This window comes from Cladophialophora psammophila, assembly GCF_000585535.1.
Source record: "Cladophialophora psammophila CBS 110553 chromosome Unknown aczJe-supercont1.26, whole genome shotgun sequence".
Taxonomy (NCBI): domain Eukaryota; kingdom Fungi; phylum Ascomycota; class Eurotiomycetes; order Chaetothyriales; family Herpotrichiellaceae; genus Cladophialophora; species Cladophialophora psammophila.
The window spans coordinates 325,581-340,687 of NW_006912947.1; the positions used below are offsets into that span (position 1 = coordinate 325,581).

The following is a 15,107-nucleotide window of genomic DNA, read 5'->3' on the forward strand; positions in this document are numbered from 1 at the left end:
CACCGACCAATAACCGATGACGCCATGCAGTCAGCCCTCGGCGCCGCACGTGACTCGACTCTAATTGAGTTGCTGCTGCTAATAGGATATTGAAAACACAAGGAACCAGGCAAGATGCAAAGGGGTTTGAGATGCCCGACGACAACACATGCATACTCCTTGTGTTCGCCCTCTCACTCTTAGATTATCTATGGTACAAGGACACTCTTCTGGACCGTTCCAGGACCGTCCCCCTCCGCCTATGCCTAGGCCCCAAGGTGATATCAGCAGATGTGAAAGATTCCCACAAAGCCCTCTATTTTGTGGCCTCCCATTCCGGATTCTGCACGACATTAGCGAAAAAGAACGCATGGATGCTTGGAGTACTACTGACCTTGCGCAAGATGACCAGTCCTTCCAACGTGCTGCTCAAACAGATGTATTCTTCGTCTTCCAGCTCGGCTCGCTCACCATATGCCAACAGCACCGGTGTACTCTGAGTCTGCCAGCCTGTAATGGTTCGTGGCCGTCCGGCTTGCCCCACGACATCCACCGCTTGACCGACACGCACGTTGACCGTAAGCGGTTTCAGCTCTTCGTCCAATGTCACCAGAAATCTTGGATACATTGCTGTAACTAAGAAGTAGAGAAGGTAGTGTGAGTCGGCAAGAATGAACTGTTTCGAGTCGACGAGAGAGACAAGTACCGTCAGGAGACCCGCCGCAGCTACTCTCGACAGAACTTGTCGATCGGTATGGAAGGGGTTCAGAGACATGGTGCCCTTGCCCATATGAAGCAAACCTTGAGCGATTCGGACCATGAACAGCGAGTTCTGATCTCGATGATAGTAGCTGGCAAGCTGCCGTAGTAGCTGCGCAAGACGAGCATTGTTCGTGCCTGCTCCCACCAGACCCATCGCGAAAATGGCATTGACAGCAACGTCGTTGTCATTGTCGTGGCTGTACCTCGATAAGGTGTCATAGATCTTCATTTGGGGGTTACTGGGACTAATCAGGCCCATGGCGAGCGGCACAGCTTTCCGAATATTGGCCTCTCCGTAATGCATTAGATGACCAAACTGGCGTAGCACCATCTCCTGCCCAACATCTTCGCCCATGGCAATCAAGGACAGGCCGAGAACAGCATAAGACTGCACGAGTTGCTCTCCTATCGTCTCCTCCTTGTCTTCAATGTGATCGTTGCAGATATGGAGAAGCTCCTGCAGCTTAAGCACGGCTCCAGTTCCAGCCCAGGCGCAAACAGATGCAAGAGTTGCTGTTGGCATCGCCATGGGATGCTCAACTGCCTTCAAAATGTCCAGGATGACGTCGACTTCCTCTTGTCGGCCAAAGTAGAGGAGCGCCAACCCAAGAGCCATGAACCTCGCCCACTTATCCTTGAGCTGCTTCTGCCGGTCGTCATCCATCATCTGGGTTGCTATCGCTTCGGCGACTTGATGATTGGACGAACCAACGAAAATCATTCCCAGAGACACAGCAGCCATGGCAGACAATTGTATCTCCGAGCCACTGTCCTCAACGATGGGTAGCAAGAAATCCAGCAGATCTTCTCGGTTCGAGCCCGCATAAGACAGTCCCAGACCCATGATGGCAGCCATTCTTGTCGAGGGTTTCGGACTCTGAAGAACATCGTCGTCGCTCAAAAGTGAAATGACAGGGTCACCCTCCATTCGGACACCTGAGTTGACGATGCCATACGCGAGAAGTGCACCAGCTTTGATTGCGTCTTCTGACGATTGTTGGAATCGGTCGATGATGTCTAAGCTGCCTTCTACGTCCCATTGCATGAGCATGCCCAATGATGCCGTGGTGGAGAGCATGCCGTCATCCTTGGTTTTCCACACCCATGGTCGTTGGTCACCTTCTACCAACATCAGTTTGTCTGTGCCAAACCCTGCATTGACAAAGGCATTGACGAATGCGCTCGCCAGGTTGTGTTTAGCCGAATCTGCAGCAGCCGAACTCCCCCGGCCGCTTTCCAAATGTGTCTTGTAGATGTCTTCCGGCACCTTCGGCTCCAGGATGTTCAATTCTTTTGCGAGGGTCTTGAAATGATTAGGTAGTTGAGTGTTTCCAAGGCACTCGGCGATCTCTTGTTCGTCCTTCGTCTCGGATGGGACGTCTATTGATATTCTCTGCCGAGCAATCAGGAATGCCAGCTGTTTCTTCAATGCAACATCATCTGTTGATTCCAAGTCTTGTCGTATGAGTTCGTGGTCATTCAATCTGATTGCCAACACCATGGCCTGGGCGAGTTTGTTGTATTTGACGTAGATATCGTGTGCAGTTTTGAGGAAGGCAACGTCGTCGGGGTACATGAGAAGATTGACCATGCTGACCATGTACAGACAGACCCGCGCAAAGGTATTTTCATCCAAAAACCGAGGGATCTCTTCAATCATCTCGAGCTCGCTCAATAGATCCACAGCATCCGCTTCTGCATTGTGGCTCAAGAAATACGGCACCAAGGAAAGGGCAAGCTCCGTCAGGTCGCCGACCTCTCGTTCGTCAGTCAAGCGATTCTGGTATTCCTGGCCAATCTCCAGTGCGAGATGTCTGATGTATTCATGGCCCCACGACCCCAGATCGTCCGATTTATTTGACAACAATCTGTATTTCAAAGTCTCCAGTTTGTCCTCTTCTCCATATGTCATACCGAGCACCGACAGCATATCGGCGAGAGAATCCCTGTCGGGACCAGCAGGCCATTTGTCGTAAAGGGCAGCAATCTCATCGTAATGAGGGCGGAGGAACTTGAGAGGTTTTGGGACGGCTGTCATGGAGGAGGTCGATGTTTTGATGAAGTTTTTGATGGCGTCAATTGAAGGCTTATAGAGCGAGGCATCATCTTCCTTTAATCTTTCAACCAGCATTTCGAGATCGCTCTTGAGTTGTTGATCTTCTTCACTCAGCTCTTCAACCGCAGGCTCGTCATGCTTCCCATCTGCCTTCTTCTTATCTCCGTGTTCCGTTGCATCACCGTTTGACATTGGTACATCCTCCGCCTTGCCTTTACCCTTGTCTGCAGCGGTGGGCTTCTTCTCGTCCTGCGCCATCTTGCACCAGGGCCTTCAGTGGCCAAAAAGAGTTGGGAAAAAACTGAGGTACGTTGTCGGTCAGGCCACGCGCTCTGAGGAGGTGACTGGAAGGCTTCCAAGAATTTGAAGAGCAAAGTCACTGATGTTGCGAATACAAGCTGGACAGAGTTGGGGCAAGGCTTGGGCAGGGCAGATCCAGGCGTCAAGGAGCTTACGGAATAGGTTGAAGGGTGAATTGGTGATCCACCAAAATAATGTCCGGCAGCGCGCCTCCGGGGGCAATACTGGTGGTGGCAGTGGAGCGTGGTTGATGTCTTGCGCGAGGCTCTAAAATCTCGGCGCACCTTCCCTGTCTACAGAGTGCCTTCAGCTTCCCAAAAGTTCGCAAAGCAGTTTATTCCCATTGAGAGTGAAAAGCGCCCCGACGCCTTGCACTGCTTTTCTTCCCTTCAGCCCAGCTTCGCACGATGCCTCGTGCTACTGCAGCTCGTGCGAAGGTGCATGTCAAGCGGACTCCTCCAATCCTATTGACGCATCGGGTACATCCTCAAGACGGCAACGGACCACGACTCTGGAACGCAAAACGGCGCATCAAGACCAGCAAAGGTCTCCCTTTTTTCCGAGCACATGCTCTGGTCAGTAAAGACAAACTTCAAGAGTGGAAGAGGACTGCATGGAATCGACTCAATGCAGAAGAGCAAGAAGCATTCAACCCTGTTTTTCGCAAAGACGGGTTAAATCTGGAATGGTGGAAGTTGGACAGGAAGAATCTGGAGAGGTTCATGGATACGCACCCCAGCCTGCGTGAAGTTTCGAGCGATGTCAAGTCTTTCATCGCTGCCGGTTCAATAAACTTCGAGAAGTCGACAATCCTTCGGATATTGATGGACCCAGCCCGGCATTTCGCAGCTCCTCATAATGTCCCGCTCAGCATGCGCCGGCAGGTCTACTTGTGAGTTTATCTACTCTCTATCGGACTGGTCTTAACAAACTATCTCAGCCCCGACCCCAAGGACGCCGTAGTCTTGATGCGTACGCCGCATCTGGGTCCTCGCTACGCAGCCTTCGATGTACCACTTCACTTCAACAAGATCGACCTCCGAGCCTACCTAAAAGACGTCTATGGCGTCGATGTCCTCCACATCCGCAGCGTGGTTGTACAACAAAAGGTAGAAAGAAAAGACGGCAGAGATAGATACTCTCAAGGTCAATTGTTCCGCCCGCCCAGCAAAAAGAAGATGACATGTCTCCTGGCCAAACCTTTTGTCTATCCCGCAGAACCAGAGGACCTAGAACCGTAAGAAACCTCCAGACTTTGCCTTTTCTCTTTTCTCCCTTTTTTTTCATGTCAATTGGAACCTGCTGACACACAGTCTATCTTAACAGGTGGGAGCACGAACGATACTGGGAATCCATGAAAGCCATCGTAGCGAAGAACCGGGAAGAGTCGGAATGGGGTATGATGAACCCTGACTTGAACCACAGAAAAGCAATCGCGCTACAGGCGCAGCAATTGCTCAAGGGAAAGATGAAGTGGGCGCCGACGTGGCAGAACTTTGCGGACGATTGGCGAGCCATGCGAGGATTGTCGGGGACCTCCAATGCCAACTCGCAACCATCACAACCGACGAATACATCTACGTAAACATTGTCATCTGCATTTACTACGGAAGCGGACGGAACCCGAAGTCTTGTACATTACCACCACGAAGTATTCTGCGTTGTATAGCTACTAGGAACACTTCGTGTGCACCGCTTTTTGAATTGGAGCGGCACCAGACGGTCACATTGTTGTAAGATGGGGAGGCTCCTGAAAGCACCGGCGCGCCTATTTGGACCATAACTAGCCACGTGAACCACGGCATGGAGAAGATGACACGGGATAATAGGGTACAAAGCTATACACTATGGAGAGAAGGGTAGGTTGACGCTTGCTTGCTGAACGAACCCTGGAACCCAACAGAAAACTATTTGGCTGCCTCGCGCACCCAACTAACAGCGGTGGCCTGGACTGAATAGCTAGCTACAATCTGCTCTCAATCTCAGCAAAATGTCGGTCCGAGGCCCAGTGCGAATCGGGCCAGATATAGCGAAGGGCTTCATAGACATGCCTGCAGAAGACAAAATTGTTAGTGGATATTATCCTACTCTACTACTTCGCGGTTGTAAGGAAGGCAGCAAGACAACACAGCACAAGACGAATTCGTAGATAGGAATAGAGGGAGGGCGAACGGGAAATAAGTAACTTACTTGACATGCACAATCTTCAAGTCCCTCTTCACCTCCTCGGGCACATCTTTGACATCCTTCTTGTTTCCGTTTGGCAACAGGACCGTCTTCACACCAGCGCGATGGGCCCCGATCAATTTCTCCTTGATGCCCCCGACGGGCAGGACCCGCCCTCTGAGACTCACTTCGCCCGTCATAGCGATGGTTGGCGGGACAGTCTTGCCAGAGAACAGCGAAATGAGAGCAACGGTGTGAGCTAATCCGGCACTTGGTCCGTCCTTCGGCACCGCACCGGCAGGACAATGGACATGAATGGCACGTTTCTCCATAATATCTTCATCTCGATCGTGTGTCAGGCCTAGATCGTAACTGTGAGCTTTCACCCAGCTAAGTGCAACTTCGACGGATTCTTTAAGCACGTCTCCCAGTTTCCCCGTGAGCTGCACACGCCCTTTTCCAGGCATATCCGCGACCTCTATAAAGAGAATGCTTCCTTGCCCACCAGATGAGTAGGCGACCAACCCAGTGACAACGCCGGGACGAGATTTTTTCTCGGCGATTTCTTCTTCGAAGCGTTCTATGCCGAGAATCTCTTCCAGTTCCTCGACGCGCACGACAGGGTTATACTTCGACGTGTCATTAGCGTCGCGGGCATCAGCGTACTGGACTGCCTTGTAACGACACACACTTCCGATCTCACGTTCAAGGTTGCGTACCCCAGACTCACGTGTGTAAGCTGTGATTATGGTGTCCACGACATCGTCAGGGATGACGACTTGTCCTTCGGAGAGACCGTTGGTCCGGATTTGTTTGGGTATAAGATGTTGTTTGGCAATGTGGCGTTTCTCAACTGTCGTGTAGCCAGCCAGGCGAATCGTTTCCATTCGATCGAGTAAGGGCGGCGGAATGGTGTCTAGAGAATTGGCGGTGGCGATGAAGAGAACTTTGCTTAGATCGATGGGGATGTTGACATAGTGGTCATTGAAACTGTGATTCTGTTCTGGGTCAAGGACCTCGAGCATTGCAGCTGAAGGGTCGCCGTGGAAATTGTTCGTGCTCACTTTGTCGATTTCGTCGAGGAGGAAGACCGGGTTGGCCACGCCGACTTTCTTCAGGCCACTAACAATCAGGCCTGGCATGGCAGCCACATACGTCCGCCGATGGCCTCTGATTTCTGCTTCATCCCTAACACCGCCCAAGGAAATACGGTGGAATTTTCGGCCGAGGGAAAGGGCGATAGACTTTGCGAGAGACGTCTTGCCTGTGCCAGGCGGTCCAACCAACAAGAGGATTGGAGACTTGTCCACCATGCGCTTCGATTTGAGGACATGGAGCTTGGCAGTCGCTGCATCTCTCTCGTTGTCTGGGATTTGCTCGACTTCTCTTTCCTCGCCGTCTTGCCGTGGTGTGAGCTGCTTCGTGAGTCGAGCAATTTGTTGATCGACATCGGCGTTAACCGACTGTTTCAGTTTCAAGACCGCAAGGTACTCAAGCAATCTCTTCTTAATCTTCTCCAGCCCGTAATGGTCGTCGTCAAGTTGTTTTCGAGCTCGTTTCAGGGTATCGGCGCCAAGCTGATCATCCGTGACCTTGGTCCAGGGTATCTCGACCAAGTTTTCAACATAGGTGCGAATGACACCATACTCGGCATTGGCTGGGTTCATCTTCTTCAGTCGCCGAAGTTCACGGTCGGCAACTCTTTGGGCCTCGGGCGACAGGCCGGCTTCAGCCACCTTCTTCTTGAGTTCCTCGACTTCGTTTACTTCGTTATCCTCGTCATCATCACCACCTCGGTTGACGCCAGGCATTCCGGGTGGCGTCATGCCATTGAGACCAGACATTGCCCGCCTCGCTAGAGCTTCCCGTTGCTTCTGATTCAAATCGGAGATGTCAACGCCAATATTGGACGGCAGGGTTGTTGAGGTTATGGTGGTGACTTTAATATTTCCGTTGATGCCTGAGATCTGCTTGTTGAGTAAGGCAAGGACGCGCTCCAGTCTCTCATGCAAATCTAGGGTGCTCAAAATTCGCAGTTTCTCCTCGAAGCTTGCTTCGACAATATCCGTCATGAAGTCGGCCAATTGGCCAGCTTGCGAAAGGTCTTTCTTAGCGATGAACAACTCGAAGCGGCGAACAATCAGAGGGGAAAGCGCCATAGATGCCGGACGGAAAAGAGATGAGAGACGCAGCAGCGTCAAAAGCTCCCGAGATCGTTGCTTGAGACGAGTGAAACTGGCCCGGAGGTCACCGTCGTTGAGGTCGGGAACCTCATCCTCATAAAAGGTTACTTCGGCTTCAAAATATGGTCTCTCATGTTTAATCTTGTCGATCTTAAATCTTTGGATTCCTTCCACAAGCAAATACGGATCGGCATTAGGACTCCCCTGGACGCTGATAATCTTAGCCAGCGTGCCATACCCATATAAATCCTTCTTTCTCGCCTTGCCCGGATCTATGTCGGCATAGTCATAGTCCCGGCTACTCTCTTTTGCAGCGCTGTCGAGCAGCTCCTTGCCATCGGGGCTCAGAAAAGGCGAATTCACAGGAACGCAGCCAACGGGCAGCTGAGCCGATGCGGATCTCGACTTGGTAGCGCGTTGAAAGGCTGACGATAGGAGCAGAGGGATGTCGGCACGGTTGGACACTGAGATGCGGAGAGTGACACCGGGCAGAAGGACGGAATCCTTCGCAAGGGGAATAAGAGGTATCGTTGCCTTGGCTGTGTAGCCCATCTTGGAGTGGCAGTGAGGTGGAAGGAAGTAAGTGAAAGGGAGGGTAGTGGCGGAGGCAAGGATGGAATTGTTAATGATCCTGCGCAGTTGGATTACTGATTCGGCAGCATCGTCATTTGGTGTCGCTGCATGGAAGATGCTCGATGTATGCTTGTACGTACCGACCTTCCCTTCCATGGGGATCGACGGTGCTTGCCGAGGCACGGCATCTTGGATGCTCAAGGGGGGTGGCTTCGGTGGGACATGACACGTGACTGCACGTGACTTTCGGAGCTGCTCGGCGGCAAGGCTCCGCGCATATCCCACCGAGTTCGACTCACTTCGTCCGCAAAGATTTATTGCATCTGTCATGTCCTAGCTTGAGAAACCACACCTGCCACGGGAAAGTATGACAACTATTGCGGTCGTCTCAGGCGACAACGCTGCGGCCAGCAACGCTGAGTCGGCCTCCAAAGCGACGTTCAATGTCGGGACCAGAAAATCCAAACTCGCTCTCGTGCAGACGGATCTAGTCGTCAAAGCGTTGGTAGCCGCCTGTCCTGAGAACGTCTATGCAATCAAAGCGCGAGATACTGCAGCAGGCGACATTGACAAAATCACGCCCTTCAAGGACATGCCTGTGAAGAATATCTGGACCCACGAATTGGAGACTCTCATGGTCGAAGGACAATTAGATTTTCTAGTTCACTCGCTCAAAGGTTTGCACATGGTCCCGAGGCGGATACTTGGGTCATGGTCGGCTAGACTAACCCATACCCATAGATGTCCCAACGCAGTTGCCTCCGGGTTGCGAGATAGGCGCGGTGCTGGCGCGGGAAGACCCTAGAGATGCCTTCGTCCTCAAAGCTGGAAGACAATCCTGCAACATAGAGGAGCTTCCTGCCGGGTCAGTCGTAGGAACGTCGTCCATCCGACGAACCGCCCAGATCGCGCTCAAATATCCACATTTACGAGTGGTCGATGTCAGGGGCAACGTCGGCACTCGCCTAGCTAAGCTCGATGCTAAGGATGGGCCTTTTGATGCTTTAATCCTCGCCGCTGCCGGACTGATTCGCCTTGGACTCACTGATCGGATTAGTCAATACCTAGACTCCAAAAATGGTGGAATGCTTTATGCTGTTGGACAGGGAGCGATTGGCGTTGAGAATAGGTCGTCTGACGATCGCGTGCAGGGCATGTTGAACATGATCGACCACCAACAAACTCACCTTGCTACAGCGAGCGAGCGGAGTCTATTGAAGACTCTGGAAGGCGGATGCAGTGCTCCGCTGGGAGTGGAGACCACGTGGATCAAGAATGAAGAGGGTCGCTCACTTCTGCAGCTCAAAGCAATCGTTGTCAGCACAGATGGCCAGGAGAAGGCTGAAATCGACATGACAGAGAGTGTCCATAGTCAGAACGATGCGGAGGTGTTTGGAACCAATGTTGCGGCAGAGTTGCTTCGCAGAGGGGCGGACAAAATCCTCGCGGACATCAAAGCAAAGCGGCCAACCACTGTCGCAGACCTTGAAGAGAAATGAAATTAAGCAATCAGGAGCAGCCCCGAGCTCCATTTCAATCCGCGCGGCTGCTTCTCCCTCAAGAGGGCGGCACATGCAAGAGCTGGAATTGAAACTGCGATTTGCCACTGGAAGAATCCAGTCTACAGCAAATGCTGACTAGTCGCATTGAAGCTAGTCAGATCACCCCCGGTTCAATGTATTTCCAGCACCTTTCGGGTTTGCCTCGACAAATTCATCCCACTCTCGCGCCTTCATCGTGGCAGCGTCAACTTGCTCCATATTGTCCTCATCGGGCTCGGGCTGAGGCGCATTAGCATTTCCTCCACCGTCGATAATGCCGCCTCTCCGCCGCTCCTCTTCGAGGTATTCGTCGATGCTCATGGTCGGGAGGTTGTGTCCCGCCCTAAACACACCTTGTCGCAATTGGGTCCGTTTGTCTGTTAGGGTAAATGGCTGAAGAGGTTTTCCGCTAGGGCTAAGTAAGGGACCTCCTCGCTTTGCTAGTCCTGCCATTGCGGCGGGTCCATCTAGACGCTCAGAATAACTTTCAGGTCGCGCAGGAAATCTCTGGTCCGGAGGTGGGGGACCTGGTTTGACTGGCTCAGCGTGCCGCATTTGAGACAAAATTTCCAATTCCTGTGTTATCATATCCAAAGATGAGAAGGCCTTGTTGACCAAGAAAGCAATCTCGGCCAGATACAGGCTCCTAATAGTCTCATCATCAACATTTGCCTTTTGCGACTCGTCTCTCAGATACTTGTTCGGTCAGTGACCTCGCCGGCTTGACAACAATAGACGGGTACAAACCTGGAGTTTTTGCTTCAAGGATTTTTCTTCCTGGAAGCGAGAAATCTTGATCCTGCGTTTTTCCTCGGGGCTGTTCGAGGAGACTATTCTGAACGAACTACGTTGTTCGAGGTAGCGTTCGTAAAGTTTCCGATCCGAGGTACCTAATAGACCGTATTGATCTAGCCGGGTCAAGAAGTGTTCGAACAGCTCCGCCGCGTCTTGCAATGACACCTGCCGGTGTTCGCCATATCCTTTGATCTTGACCTCTGCCAGTAGACAGTCCACCGTCAGATATCTGAGGCTGAATTTAGCAGAGAAACCGGACAAGGGATGTCATGTTCTGTCATTACATACTGTAGGTCTTGGGTAGAGATGTCTTCTACTTCCTCGTTCGTGCTGAACAAGGACAGGTCTCGAATCAAGTTGCGACATTGCTCGAGGTTGTCGATGATGGATTGAAGTGCATGCTTGAAGTCTGCACTCCGAGGGTCGAGACTGTCCAGTCCCTCTTGCTGCTTCTTTGCTTGATGAAACAGTACCCTTAGAGATGGTTCAGGCGTGTCCATGATGATGCTGTGCGTGGTCTTGTTGTGCTGCAGTGACTTCTAGTTACTGGTTATGCTGTCCTTCTTTGGAGAAATGCAGCGAATGCAGTGGCAGGTTTCTAGAAGCTTCTCCTCAGCCTTCAATCACCTCTTGCCGTAATACCTGTGGAGAGTGGAGAGCAAGATTGCTTACATATGTAGGTAGTGTATGTAGCAGAAGCAGCAGAAGGTTGGAAAATGGCGGCACATAAAACCGGCCCGACAGGCGACTCGCGCGGACCAATCACAAATGCATACAGTGCCAAGGCCGAATATCGCAAGTGACTTTTGAATCTTCTCTCATTCATTGCATCAAGTGACTCACTCACCCTTGCGAGGTACGCAGGACTACTCTACTTTATTGCAATCCCTTTCCTCCCTTCTCTCTCTGAGATGTTGCACAGGGGCCATGGAGATCAAGATGGCCTCCCCAATGTCCCCCCAGGAAGGAAGCCAAAGCGATGAGATTCCCATGGAAAAAAATGCCGGTCTCGTCATGGGCACAAACAACAGCAGCATTGTCTCCAAAAGAAGCGTTGAGAAACTGTATCTTCCTCAACCACACTTTTATCGCTACTTTGTCAGAAAACCAACCCGCCGCTCTCCCACCATCAACCGAGGATACTGGCTTCGCATGAGAGCCATCGACTGGGTGATCCGACAGTTTCTGGAGAAGCCCTCAGACTTGAAGAAGGTCGTTATTAACTTGGGCTGTGGCTAGTGAGTAAGGACGCCAATCGTCTGCCCTGCTTGATCAAGCCCGGCTTACTGTTGTTGTAGCGATCCCCTTCCTTTCCAATGGATGGCCCACCATGCAGACTTGTGCGCCAATACCAAATTCATCGACGTCGATTTCGAAGAACTCATGATCAGTAAGCGAGACATCATTCTGCATACTCCTAAAATGAGAGAGATGATCTCCACGACGTCGGACACCGAGGCGGTGAAGGGTGTGGTGCTAGACTCGGACGTGTACGTCGCAATCGGGTGTGATCTACGAAATCCTCCAAGACTGGAGCGCCTTCTACGATCGGTTGTCGATATCGACCAATGTCTTGTCTTATGTCTCGCCGAAGTCAGCATTACCTACATGGCCACTCAGGATGCGGACGCCCTGATCGCTTGGACCTCTACGCTATCTCCAGGTATATCGATCTCTGCCTGGTGGAGTACGAAATCACTAATGTGCTCAGATGTAACATTCTGCCTGTTGGAACAGCAGTCACCGGATCGTCCGGACAATCCATTTACAGCGGCCATGTTGAAGCACTTTGCGAAACTAGGAACTCCACTTCGGTCCGTTCTAACATATCCTGGTTGTCACACTCAGACATTGCGCTTCCAGGACGCTGGATTCCCTCATGTTGAAATACAGAATTTATGGGAGCTTTGGGCCGACCCCAGATTTCTGTCCCCATCTCAGAGAATCTCTCTGGATGAGGTTGAGGAATTCGATGAGTGGTGAGTTGGCCTCAGCCCAAGGATCACCTCATGGACTAACCCGAGGATATAGGGAGGAATTCGCTCTATTCGCATCTCATTACTGCCTAGTAATAGCACAAACAGGTCCCGAACCTCTCATGCCAGAGCAACAGAGATCCAGGAGGGCATCAGTTGATAGTTTTGCGTCAGACCTGTCAGCAAGGACCGTCTCACCCCACAGAGATAATACGCAATGGTTCGCATACAAATATTCCGCGAATCCGGAGAAAGAAGGGCGGACCCATCATGGGTCGGCTTTTATAGTCCCCGGTCAAGATGCTATAGCTCTGCACGGCGGAGTTGGCCTTCGTGGTCGATTGTCCACCACTTCCGTTTACACATCGACAGACTCGACACTCCCGTATCCTTCAGTCCCACCGGAAGAAATAGGTGCCAGGTGTTGCCATACTATCACGACACTCCACAATGGCCAGAACCTTCTCGTTGGCGGCCGAGGTTCACCTTCGTCGCCCATGAAGGATTGCTGGCTTCAAACGGACTCGAAGTGGGAGAGAGTCCATGACCTTCCGGAACCCCGTTTTCGCCATAGAGCTGCGGCCGTGGTACTTCCCTACGATCAATATGGTGTGGTAGTGTTCGGAGGGAAAACTTCGGCGACCCGAATCGCCATTGACTGTCTGCTATGGGACAAAGAGAACGGCTGGCAAGTTCTCCGCAGTCTCAAAGCTGACCCTATGCCACGGTTTGGGGCATCCTTTGTCCGCCTAGGCTTTAATCATGGTCTCCTTCTCGGTGGAATGCGCCAAGATGGAGTCATTTGCCAGGGACTATGGAAATGGAGACTGATCATACGGGACAACAAAGTTACGGGAATCAGCTTCAGGGTTTCGACAGCCTTGGATGCCTCTGCGGGCATCTGGCCCTGGCTGAACCGCCTCGGAGCTTCGTATAGCGTCATCAGAGACGAGATTTTGGTCATCGGTGGAGTGGCAAAGCATGGCTGCATACCCAAAGACTACGAGATTCTGTCCATCGTGGGTAGTTTCTCTGCCTTCAACGATTACGAGAAGGAGATGGAGTTCAGGGTCGCTTGTGTGTTGCCCAAGAGAGATCCAGATGTCCCGCGTCCTTTCCTGATCGGCCACTCAACGCACTACACTGCGAGACAGACTACTCTGATTGTTGGTGGCGGCGCAACTTGTTTCAGCTTCGGTGCATATTGGAACCCTGGCTGTTGGCTTCTATATGATAGAGAAGCGGGACTGAGCTCGCACTGGGCAATGGTGAGATCAGAAACGAGACAATGTGACCCTCAGCCTACGCCACAAGATGCGCTGGCGGCACGCGTCTCAACTCCCGTGAAGCATGCCAGAATTGGCTCTGAACAGGATTTCACGCAGGTGCTGAAGGAGGGCAGACCAAGAATCCTCTTAGGCCTGGACATTGGTCAATGCATATCTTGTTGGACAGCATCATATCTCCTCGCGAAGGTTCCGCCTTTAAAATCGATCGTTGTCCACTCCGCTCCAGGCCGAACCATGAACTTCCAACGCAAAGACTTCGCCTACAAGACCACGACATTCCACGAGTTCATCCACGAGCTGGAGTCAAACCCGAATGCGCACATGTACCTCCGTTCCATTTCCAGCACTAATCCAACCACCTTACCTGCCGACCTTTCCGCCGACTGGCCCGAGCTCGCTCCTGATTTCCACATCCCTCCTGCCCTCTCGTTTGTGCAGAATAACCAGCACAGCAGTCCTCTCCGCATCAGCGCCAATGTGAATATGTGGCTACATTACGACGTGATGGCCAACGTTCTCTTCCAGATTCGGGGTACCAGAAAACTTATCCTGTTCCCGCCGGCGGATCTGAAGCATTTGAATTTCCCACCCGGCTCGACGACGTCGAGCATCGACATCTTCGAAGCGTTTCCTCAACAGCCAAGCTCAGGGGAAGATACAGTGAGATTCGTGCCAAATACGAAGCCTCACATTGCTATTCTAAGGCCCGGTGAGGCGTTGTACATTCCACCATTGTGGGCGCACACGGGGACGCCGTTACCTGCTCCGACAAAGCCGGAATCGGTATCAGTGTCAACATCAGTTTCAGCTTCAACATCCGCTTCCGCATCTACAACTGCACCCCTATCCCAGCCAAAACTCGTTTCTCCTTCTTCAACGAAAGCCATCTCCACCGAAGACAGCAAACCAAGGGAACTTCAAACCCTCAACGAAGCAAACGACCCCACGAACACAAACATAAACTCAACCTCCGACTCGCACTCAAACTCGCACTCGTCGGACTCAGACTCGAGAATAAACATCTCCATCAACGTCTTCTTCCGCACGCTGCACCCGCACAAGTACGCCGCGGGCCGCGACGTGTACGGCAACCGTGATCTGGCCGCGTACGAGGACGGGCGCAGGGACGTGGAAAGGATTGTGCGCCGCTTCCTCAAGACCGACAATGCCAACCCTGACGACGATCACACGCTGAAATCTCACGAGCGCAGGGGCAAGGCGAAGGGTAAAAAGGCCCAGGACCAGGAAGCACCTGGTAGCCACGCCGCCGACAACAGTGCAGAAGCAGAAGCAGAAGCAAAATCCGGGAGTGGAGGACTTGGCCTTGAACTGGACACGGGCATGATCCCGAAGGACATCGTCAGGGCATATTTGGTTCGGCTGGCCGAGGAATTAAAGGAAAAGGCCGACAAGTTGTAAATACTACTAGTGAGCATGGCATGGAACAAGGGCAGAGAGAGAGAGAAGGGGGGGGGGGGGGGGGGGGG

At 52.2% G+C, this 15,107-nt stretch overlaps 6 protein-coding genes across 6 annotated transcripts; 3 read left to right on the forward strand and 3 right to left on the reverse strand.

Annotated features, from left to right (window-relative positions):
• Window positions 1–295: 295 nt before the first annotated feature.
• On the reverse strand, window positions 296–3,055 carry A1O5_11551 (26S proteasome regulatory subunit rpn-1; the record flags this gene model as incomplete). The annotated part of the gene is made up of 2 exons (XM_007752123.1): window positions 296–322; window positions 374–3,055. 2 exons carry the CDS (start codon window positions 3,053–3,055, stop codon window positions 296–298), a joined length of 2,709 nt encoding a protein of 902 aa, XP_007750313.1.
• Window positions 3,056–3,504: 449 nt separating this feature from the next.
• A1O5_11552 (uncharacterized protein) lies at window positions 3,505–4,682 on the forward strand (the record flags this gene model as incomplete). Its single annotated transcript, XM_007752124.1, has 3 exons — window positions 3,505–3,989; window positions 4,038–4,334; window positions 4,424–4,682. 3 exons carry the CDS (start codon window positions 3,505–3,507, stop codon window positions 4,680–4,682), a joined length of 1,041 nt encoding a protein of 346 aa, XP_007750314.1.
• Window positions 4,683–5,283: 601 nt separating this feature from the next.
• Window positions 5,284–7,998, reverse strand: A1O5_11553 (lon protease like 2, peroxisomal; the record flags this gene model as incomplete). Its single annotated transcript, XM_007752125.1, has 1 exon — window positions 5,284–7,998. One exon carries the CDS (start codon window positions 7,996–7,998, stop codon window positions 5,284–5,286), a length of 2,715 nt encoding a protein of 904 aa, XP_007750315.1.
• Window positions 7,999–8,386: 388 nt separating this feature from the next.
• Window positions 8,387–9,518, forward strand: A1O5_11554 (porphobilinogen deaminase; the record flags this gene model as incomplete). Its single annotated transcript, XM_007752126.1, has 2 exons — window positions 8,387–8,696; window positions 8,761–9,518. The coding sequence occupies 2 exons, from the start codon at window positions 8,387–8,389 to the stop codon at window positions 9,516–9,518; spliced, it is 1,068 nt and encodes a 355-aa protein (XP_007750316.1).
• Window positions 9,519–9,680: 162 nt separating this feature from the next.
• On the reverse strand, window positions 9,681–10,855 carry A1O5_11555 (uncharacterized protein; the record flags this gene model as incomplete). The annotated part of the gene is made up of 3 exons (XM_007752127.1): window positions 9,681–10,256; window positions 10,308–10,584; window positions 10,644–10,855. The coding sequence occupies 3 exons, from the start codon at window positions 10,853–10,855 to the stop codon at window positions 9,681–9,683; spliced, it is 1,065 nt and encodes a 354-aa protein (XP_007750317.1).
• Window positions 10,856–11,294: 439 nt separating this feature from the next.
• A1O5_11556 (uncharacterized protein) lies at window positions 11,295–15,039 on the forward strand (the record flags this gene model as incomplete). Its single annotated transcript, XM_007752128.1, has 4 exons — window positions 11,295–11,593; window positions 11,654–12,018; window positions 12,067–12,334; window positions 12,387–15,039. The coding sequence occupies 4 exons, from the start codon at window positions 11,295–11,297 to the stop codon at window positions 15,037–15,039; spliced, it is 3,585 nt and encodes a 1,194-aa protein (XP_007750318.1).
• Window positions 15,040–15,107: the final 68 nt, after the last annotated feature.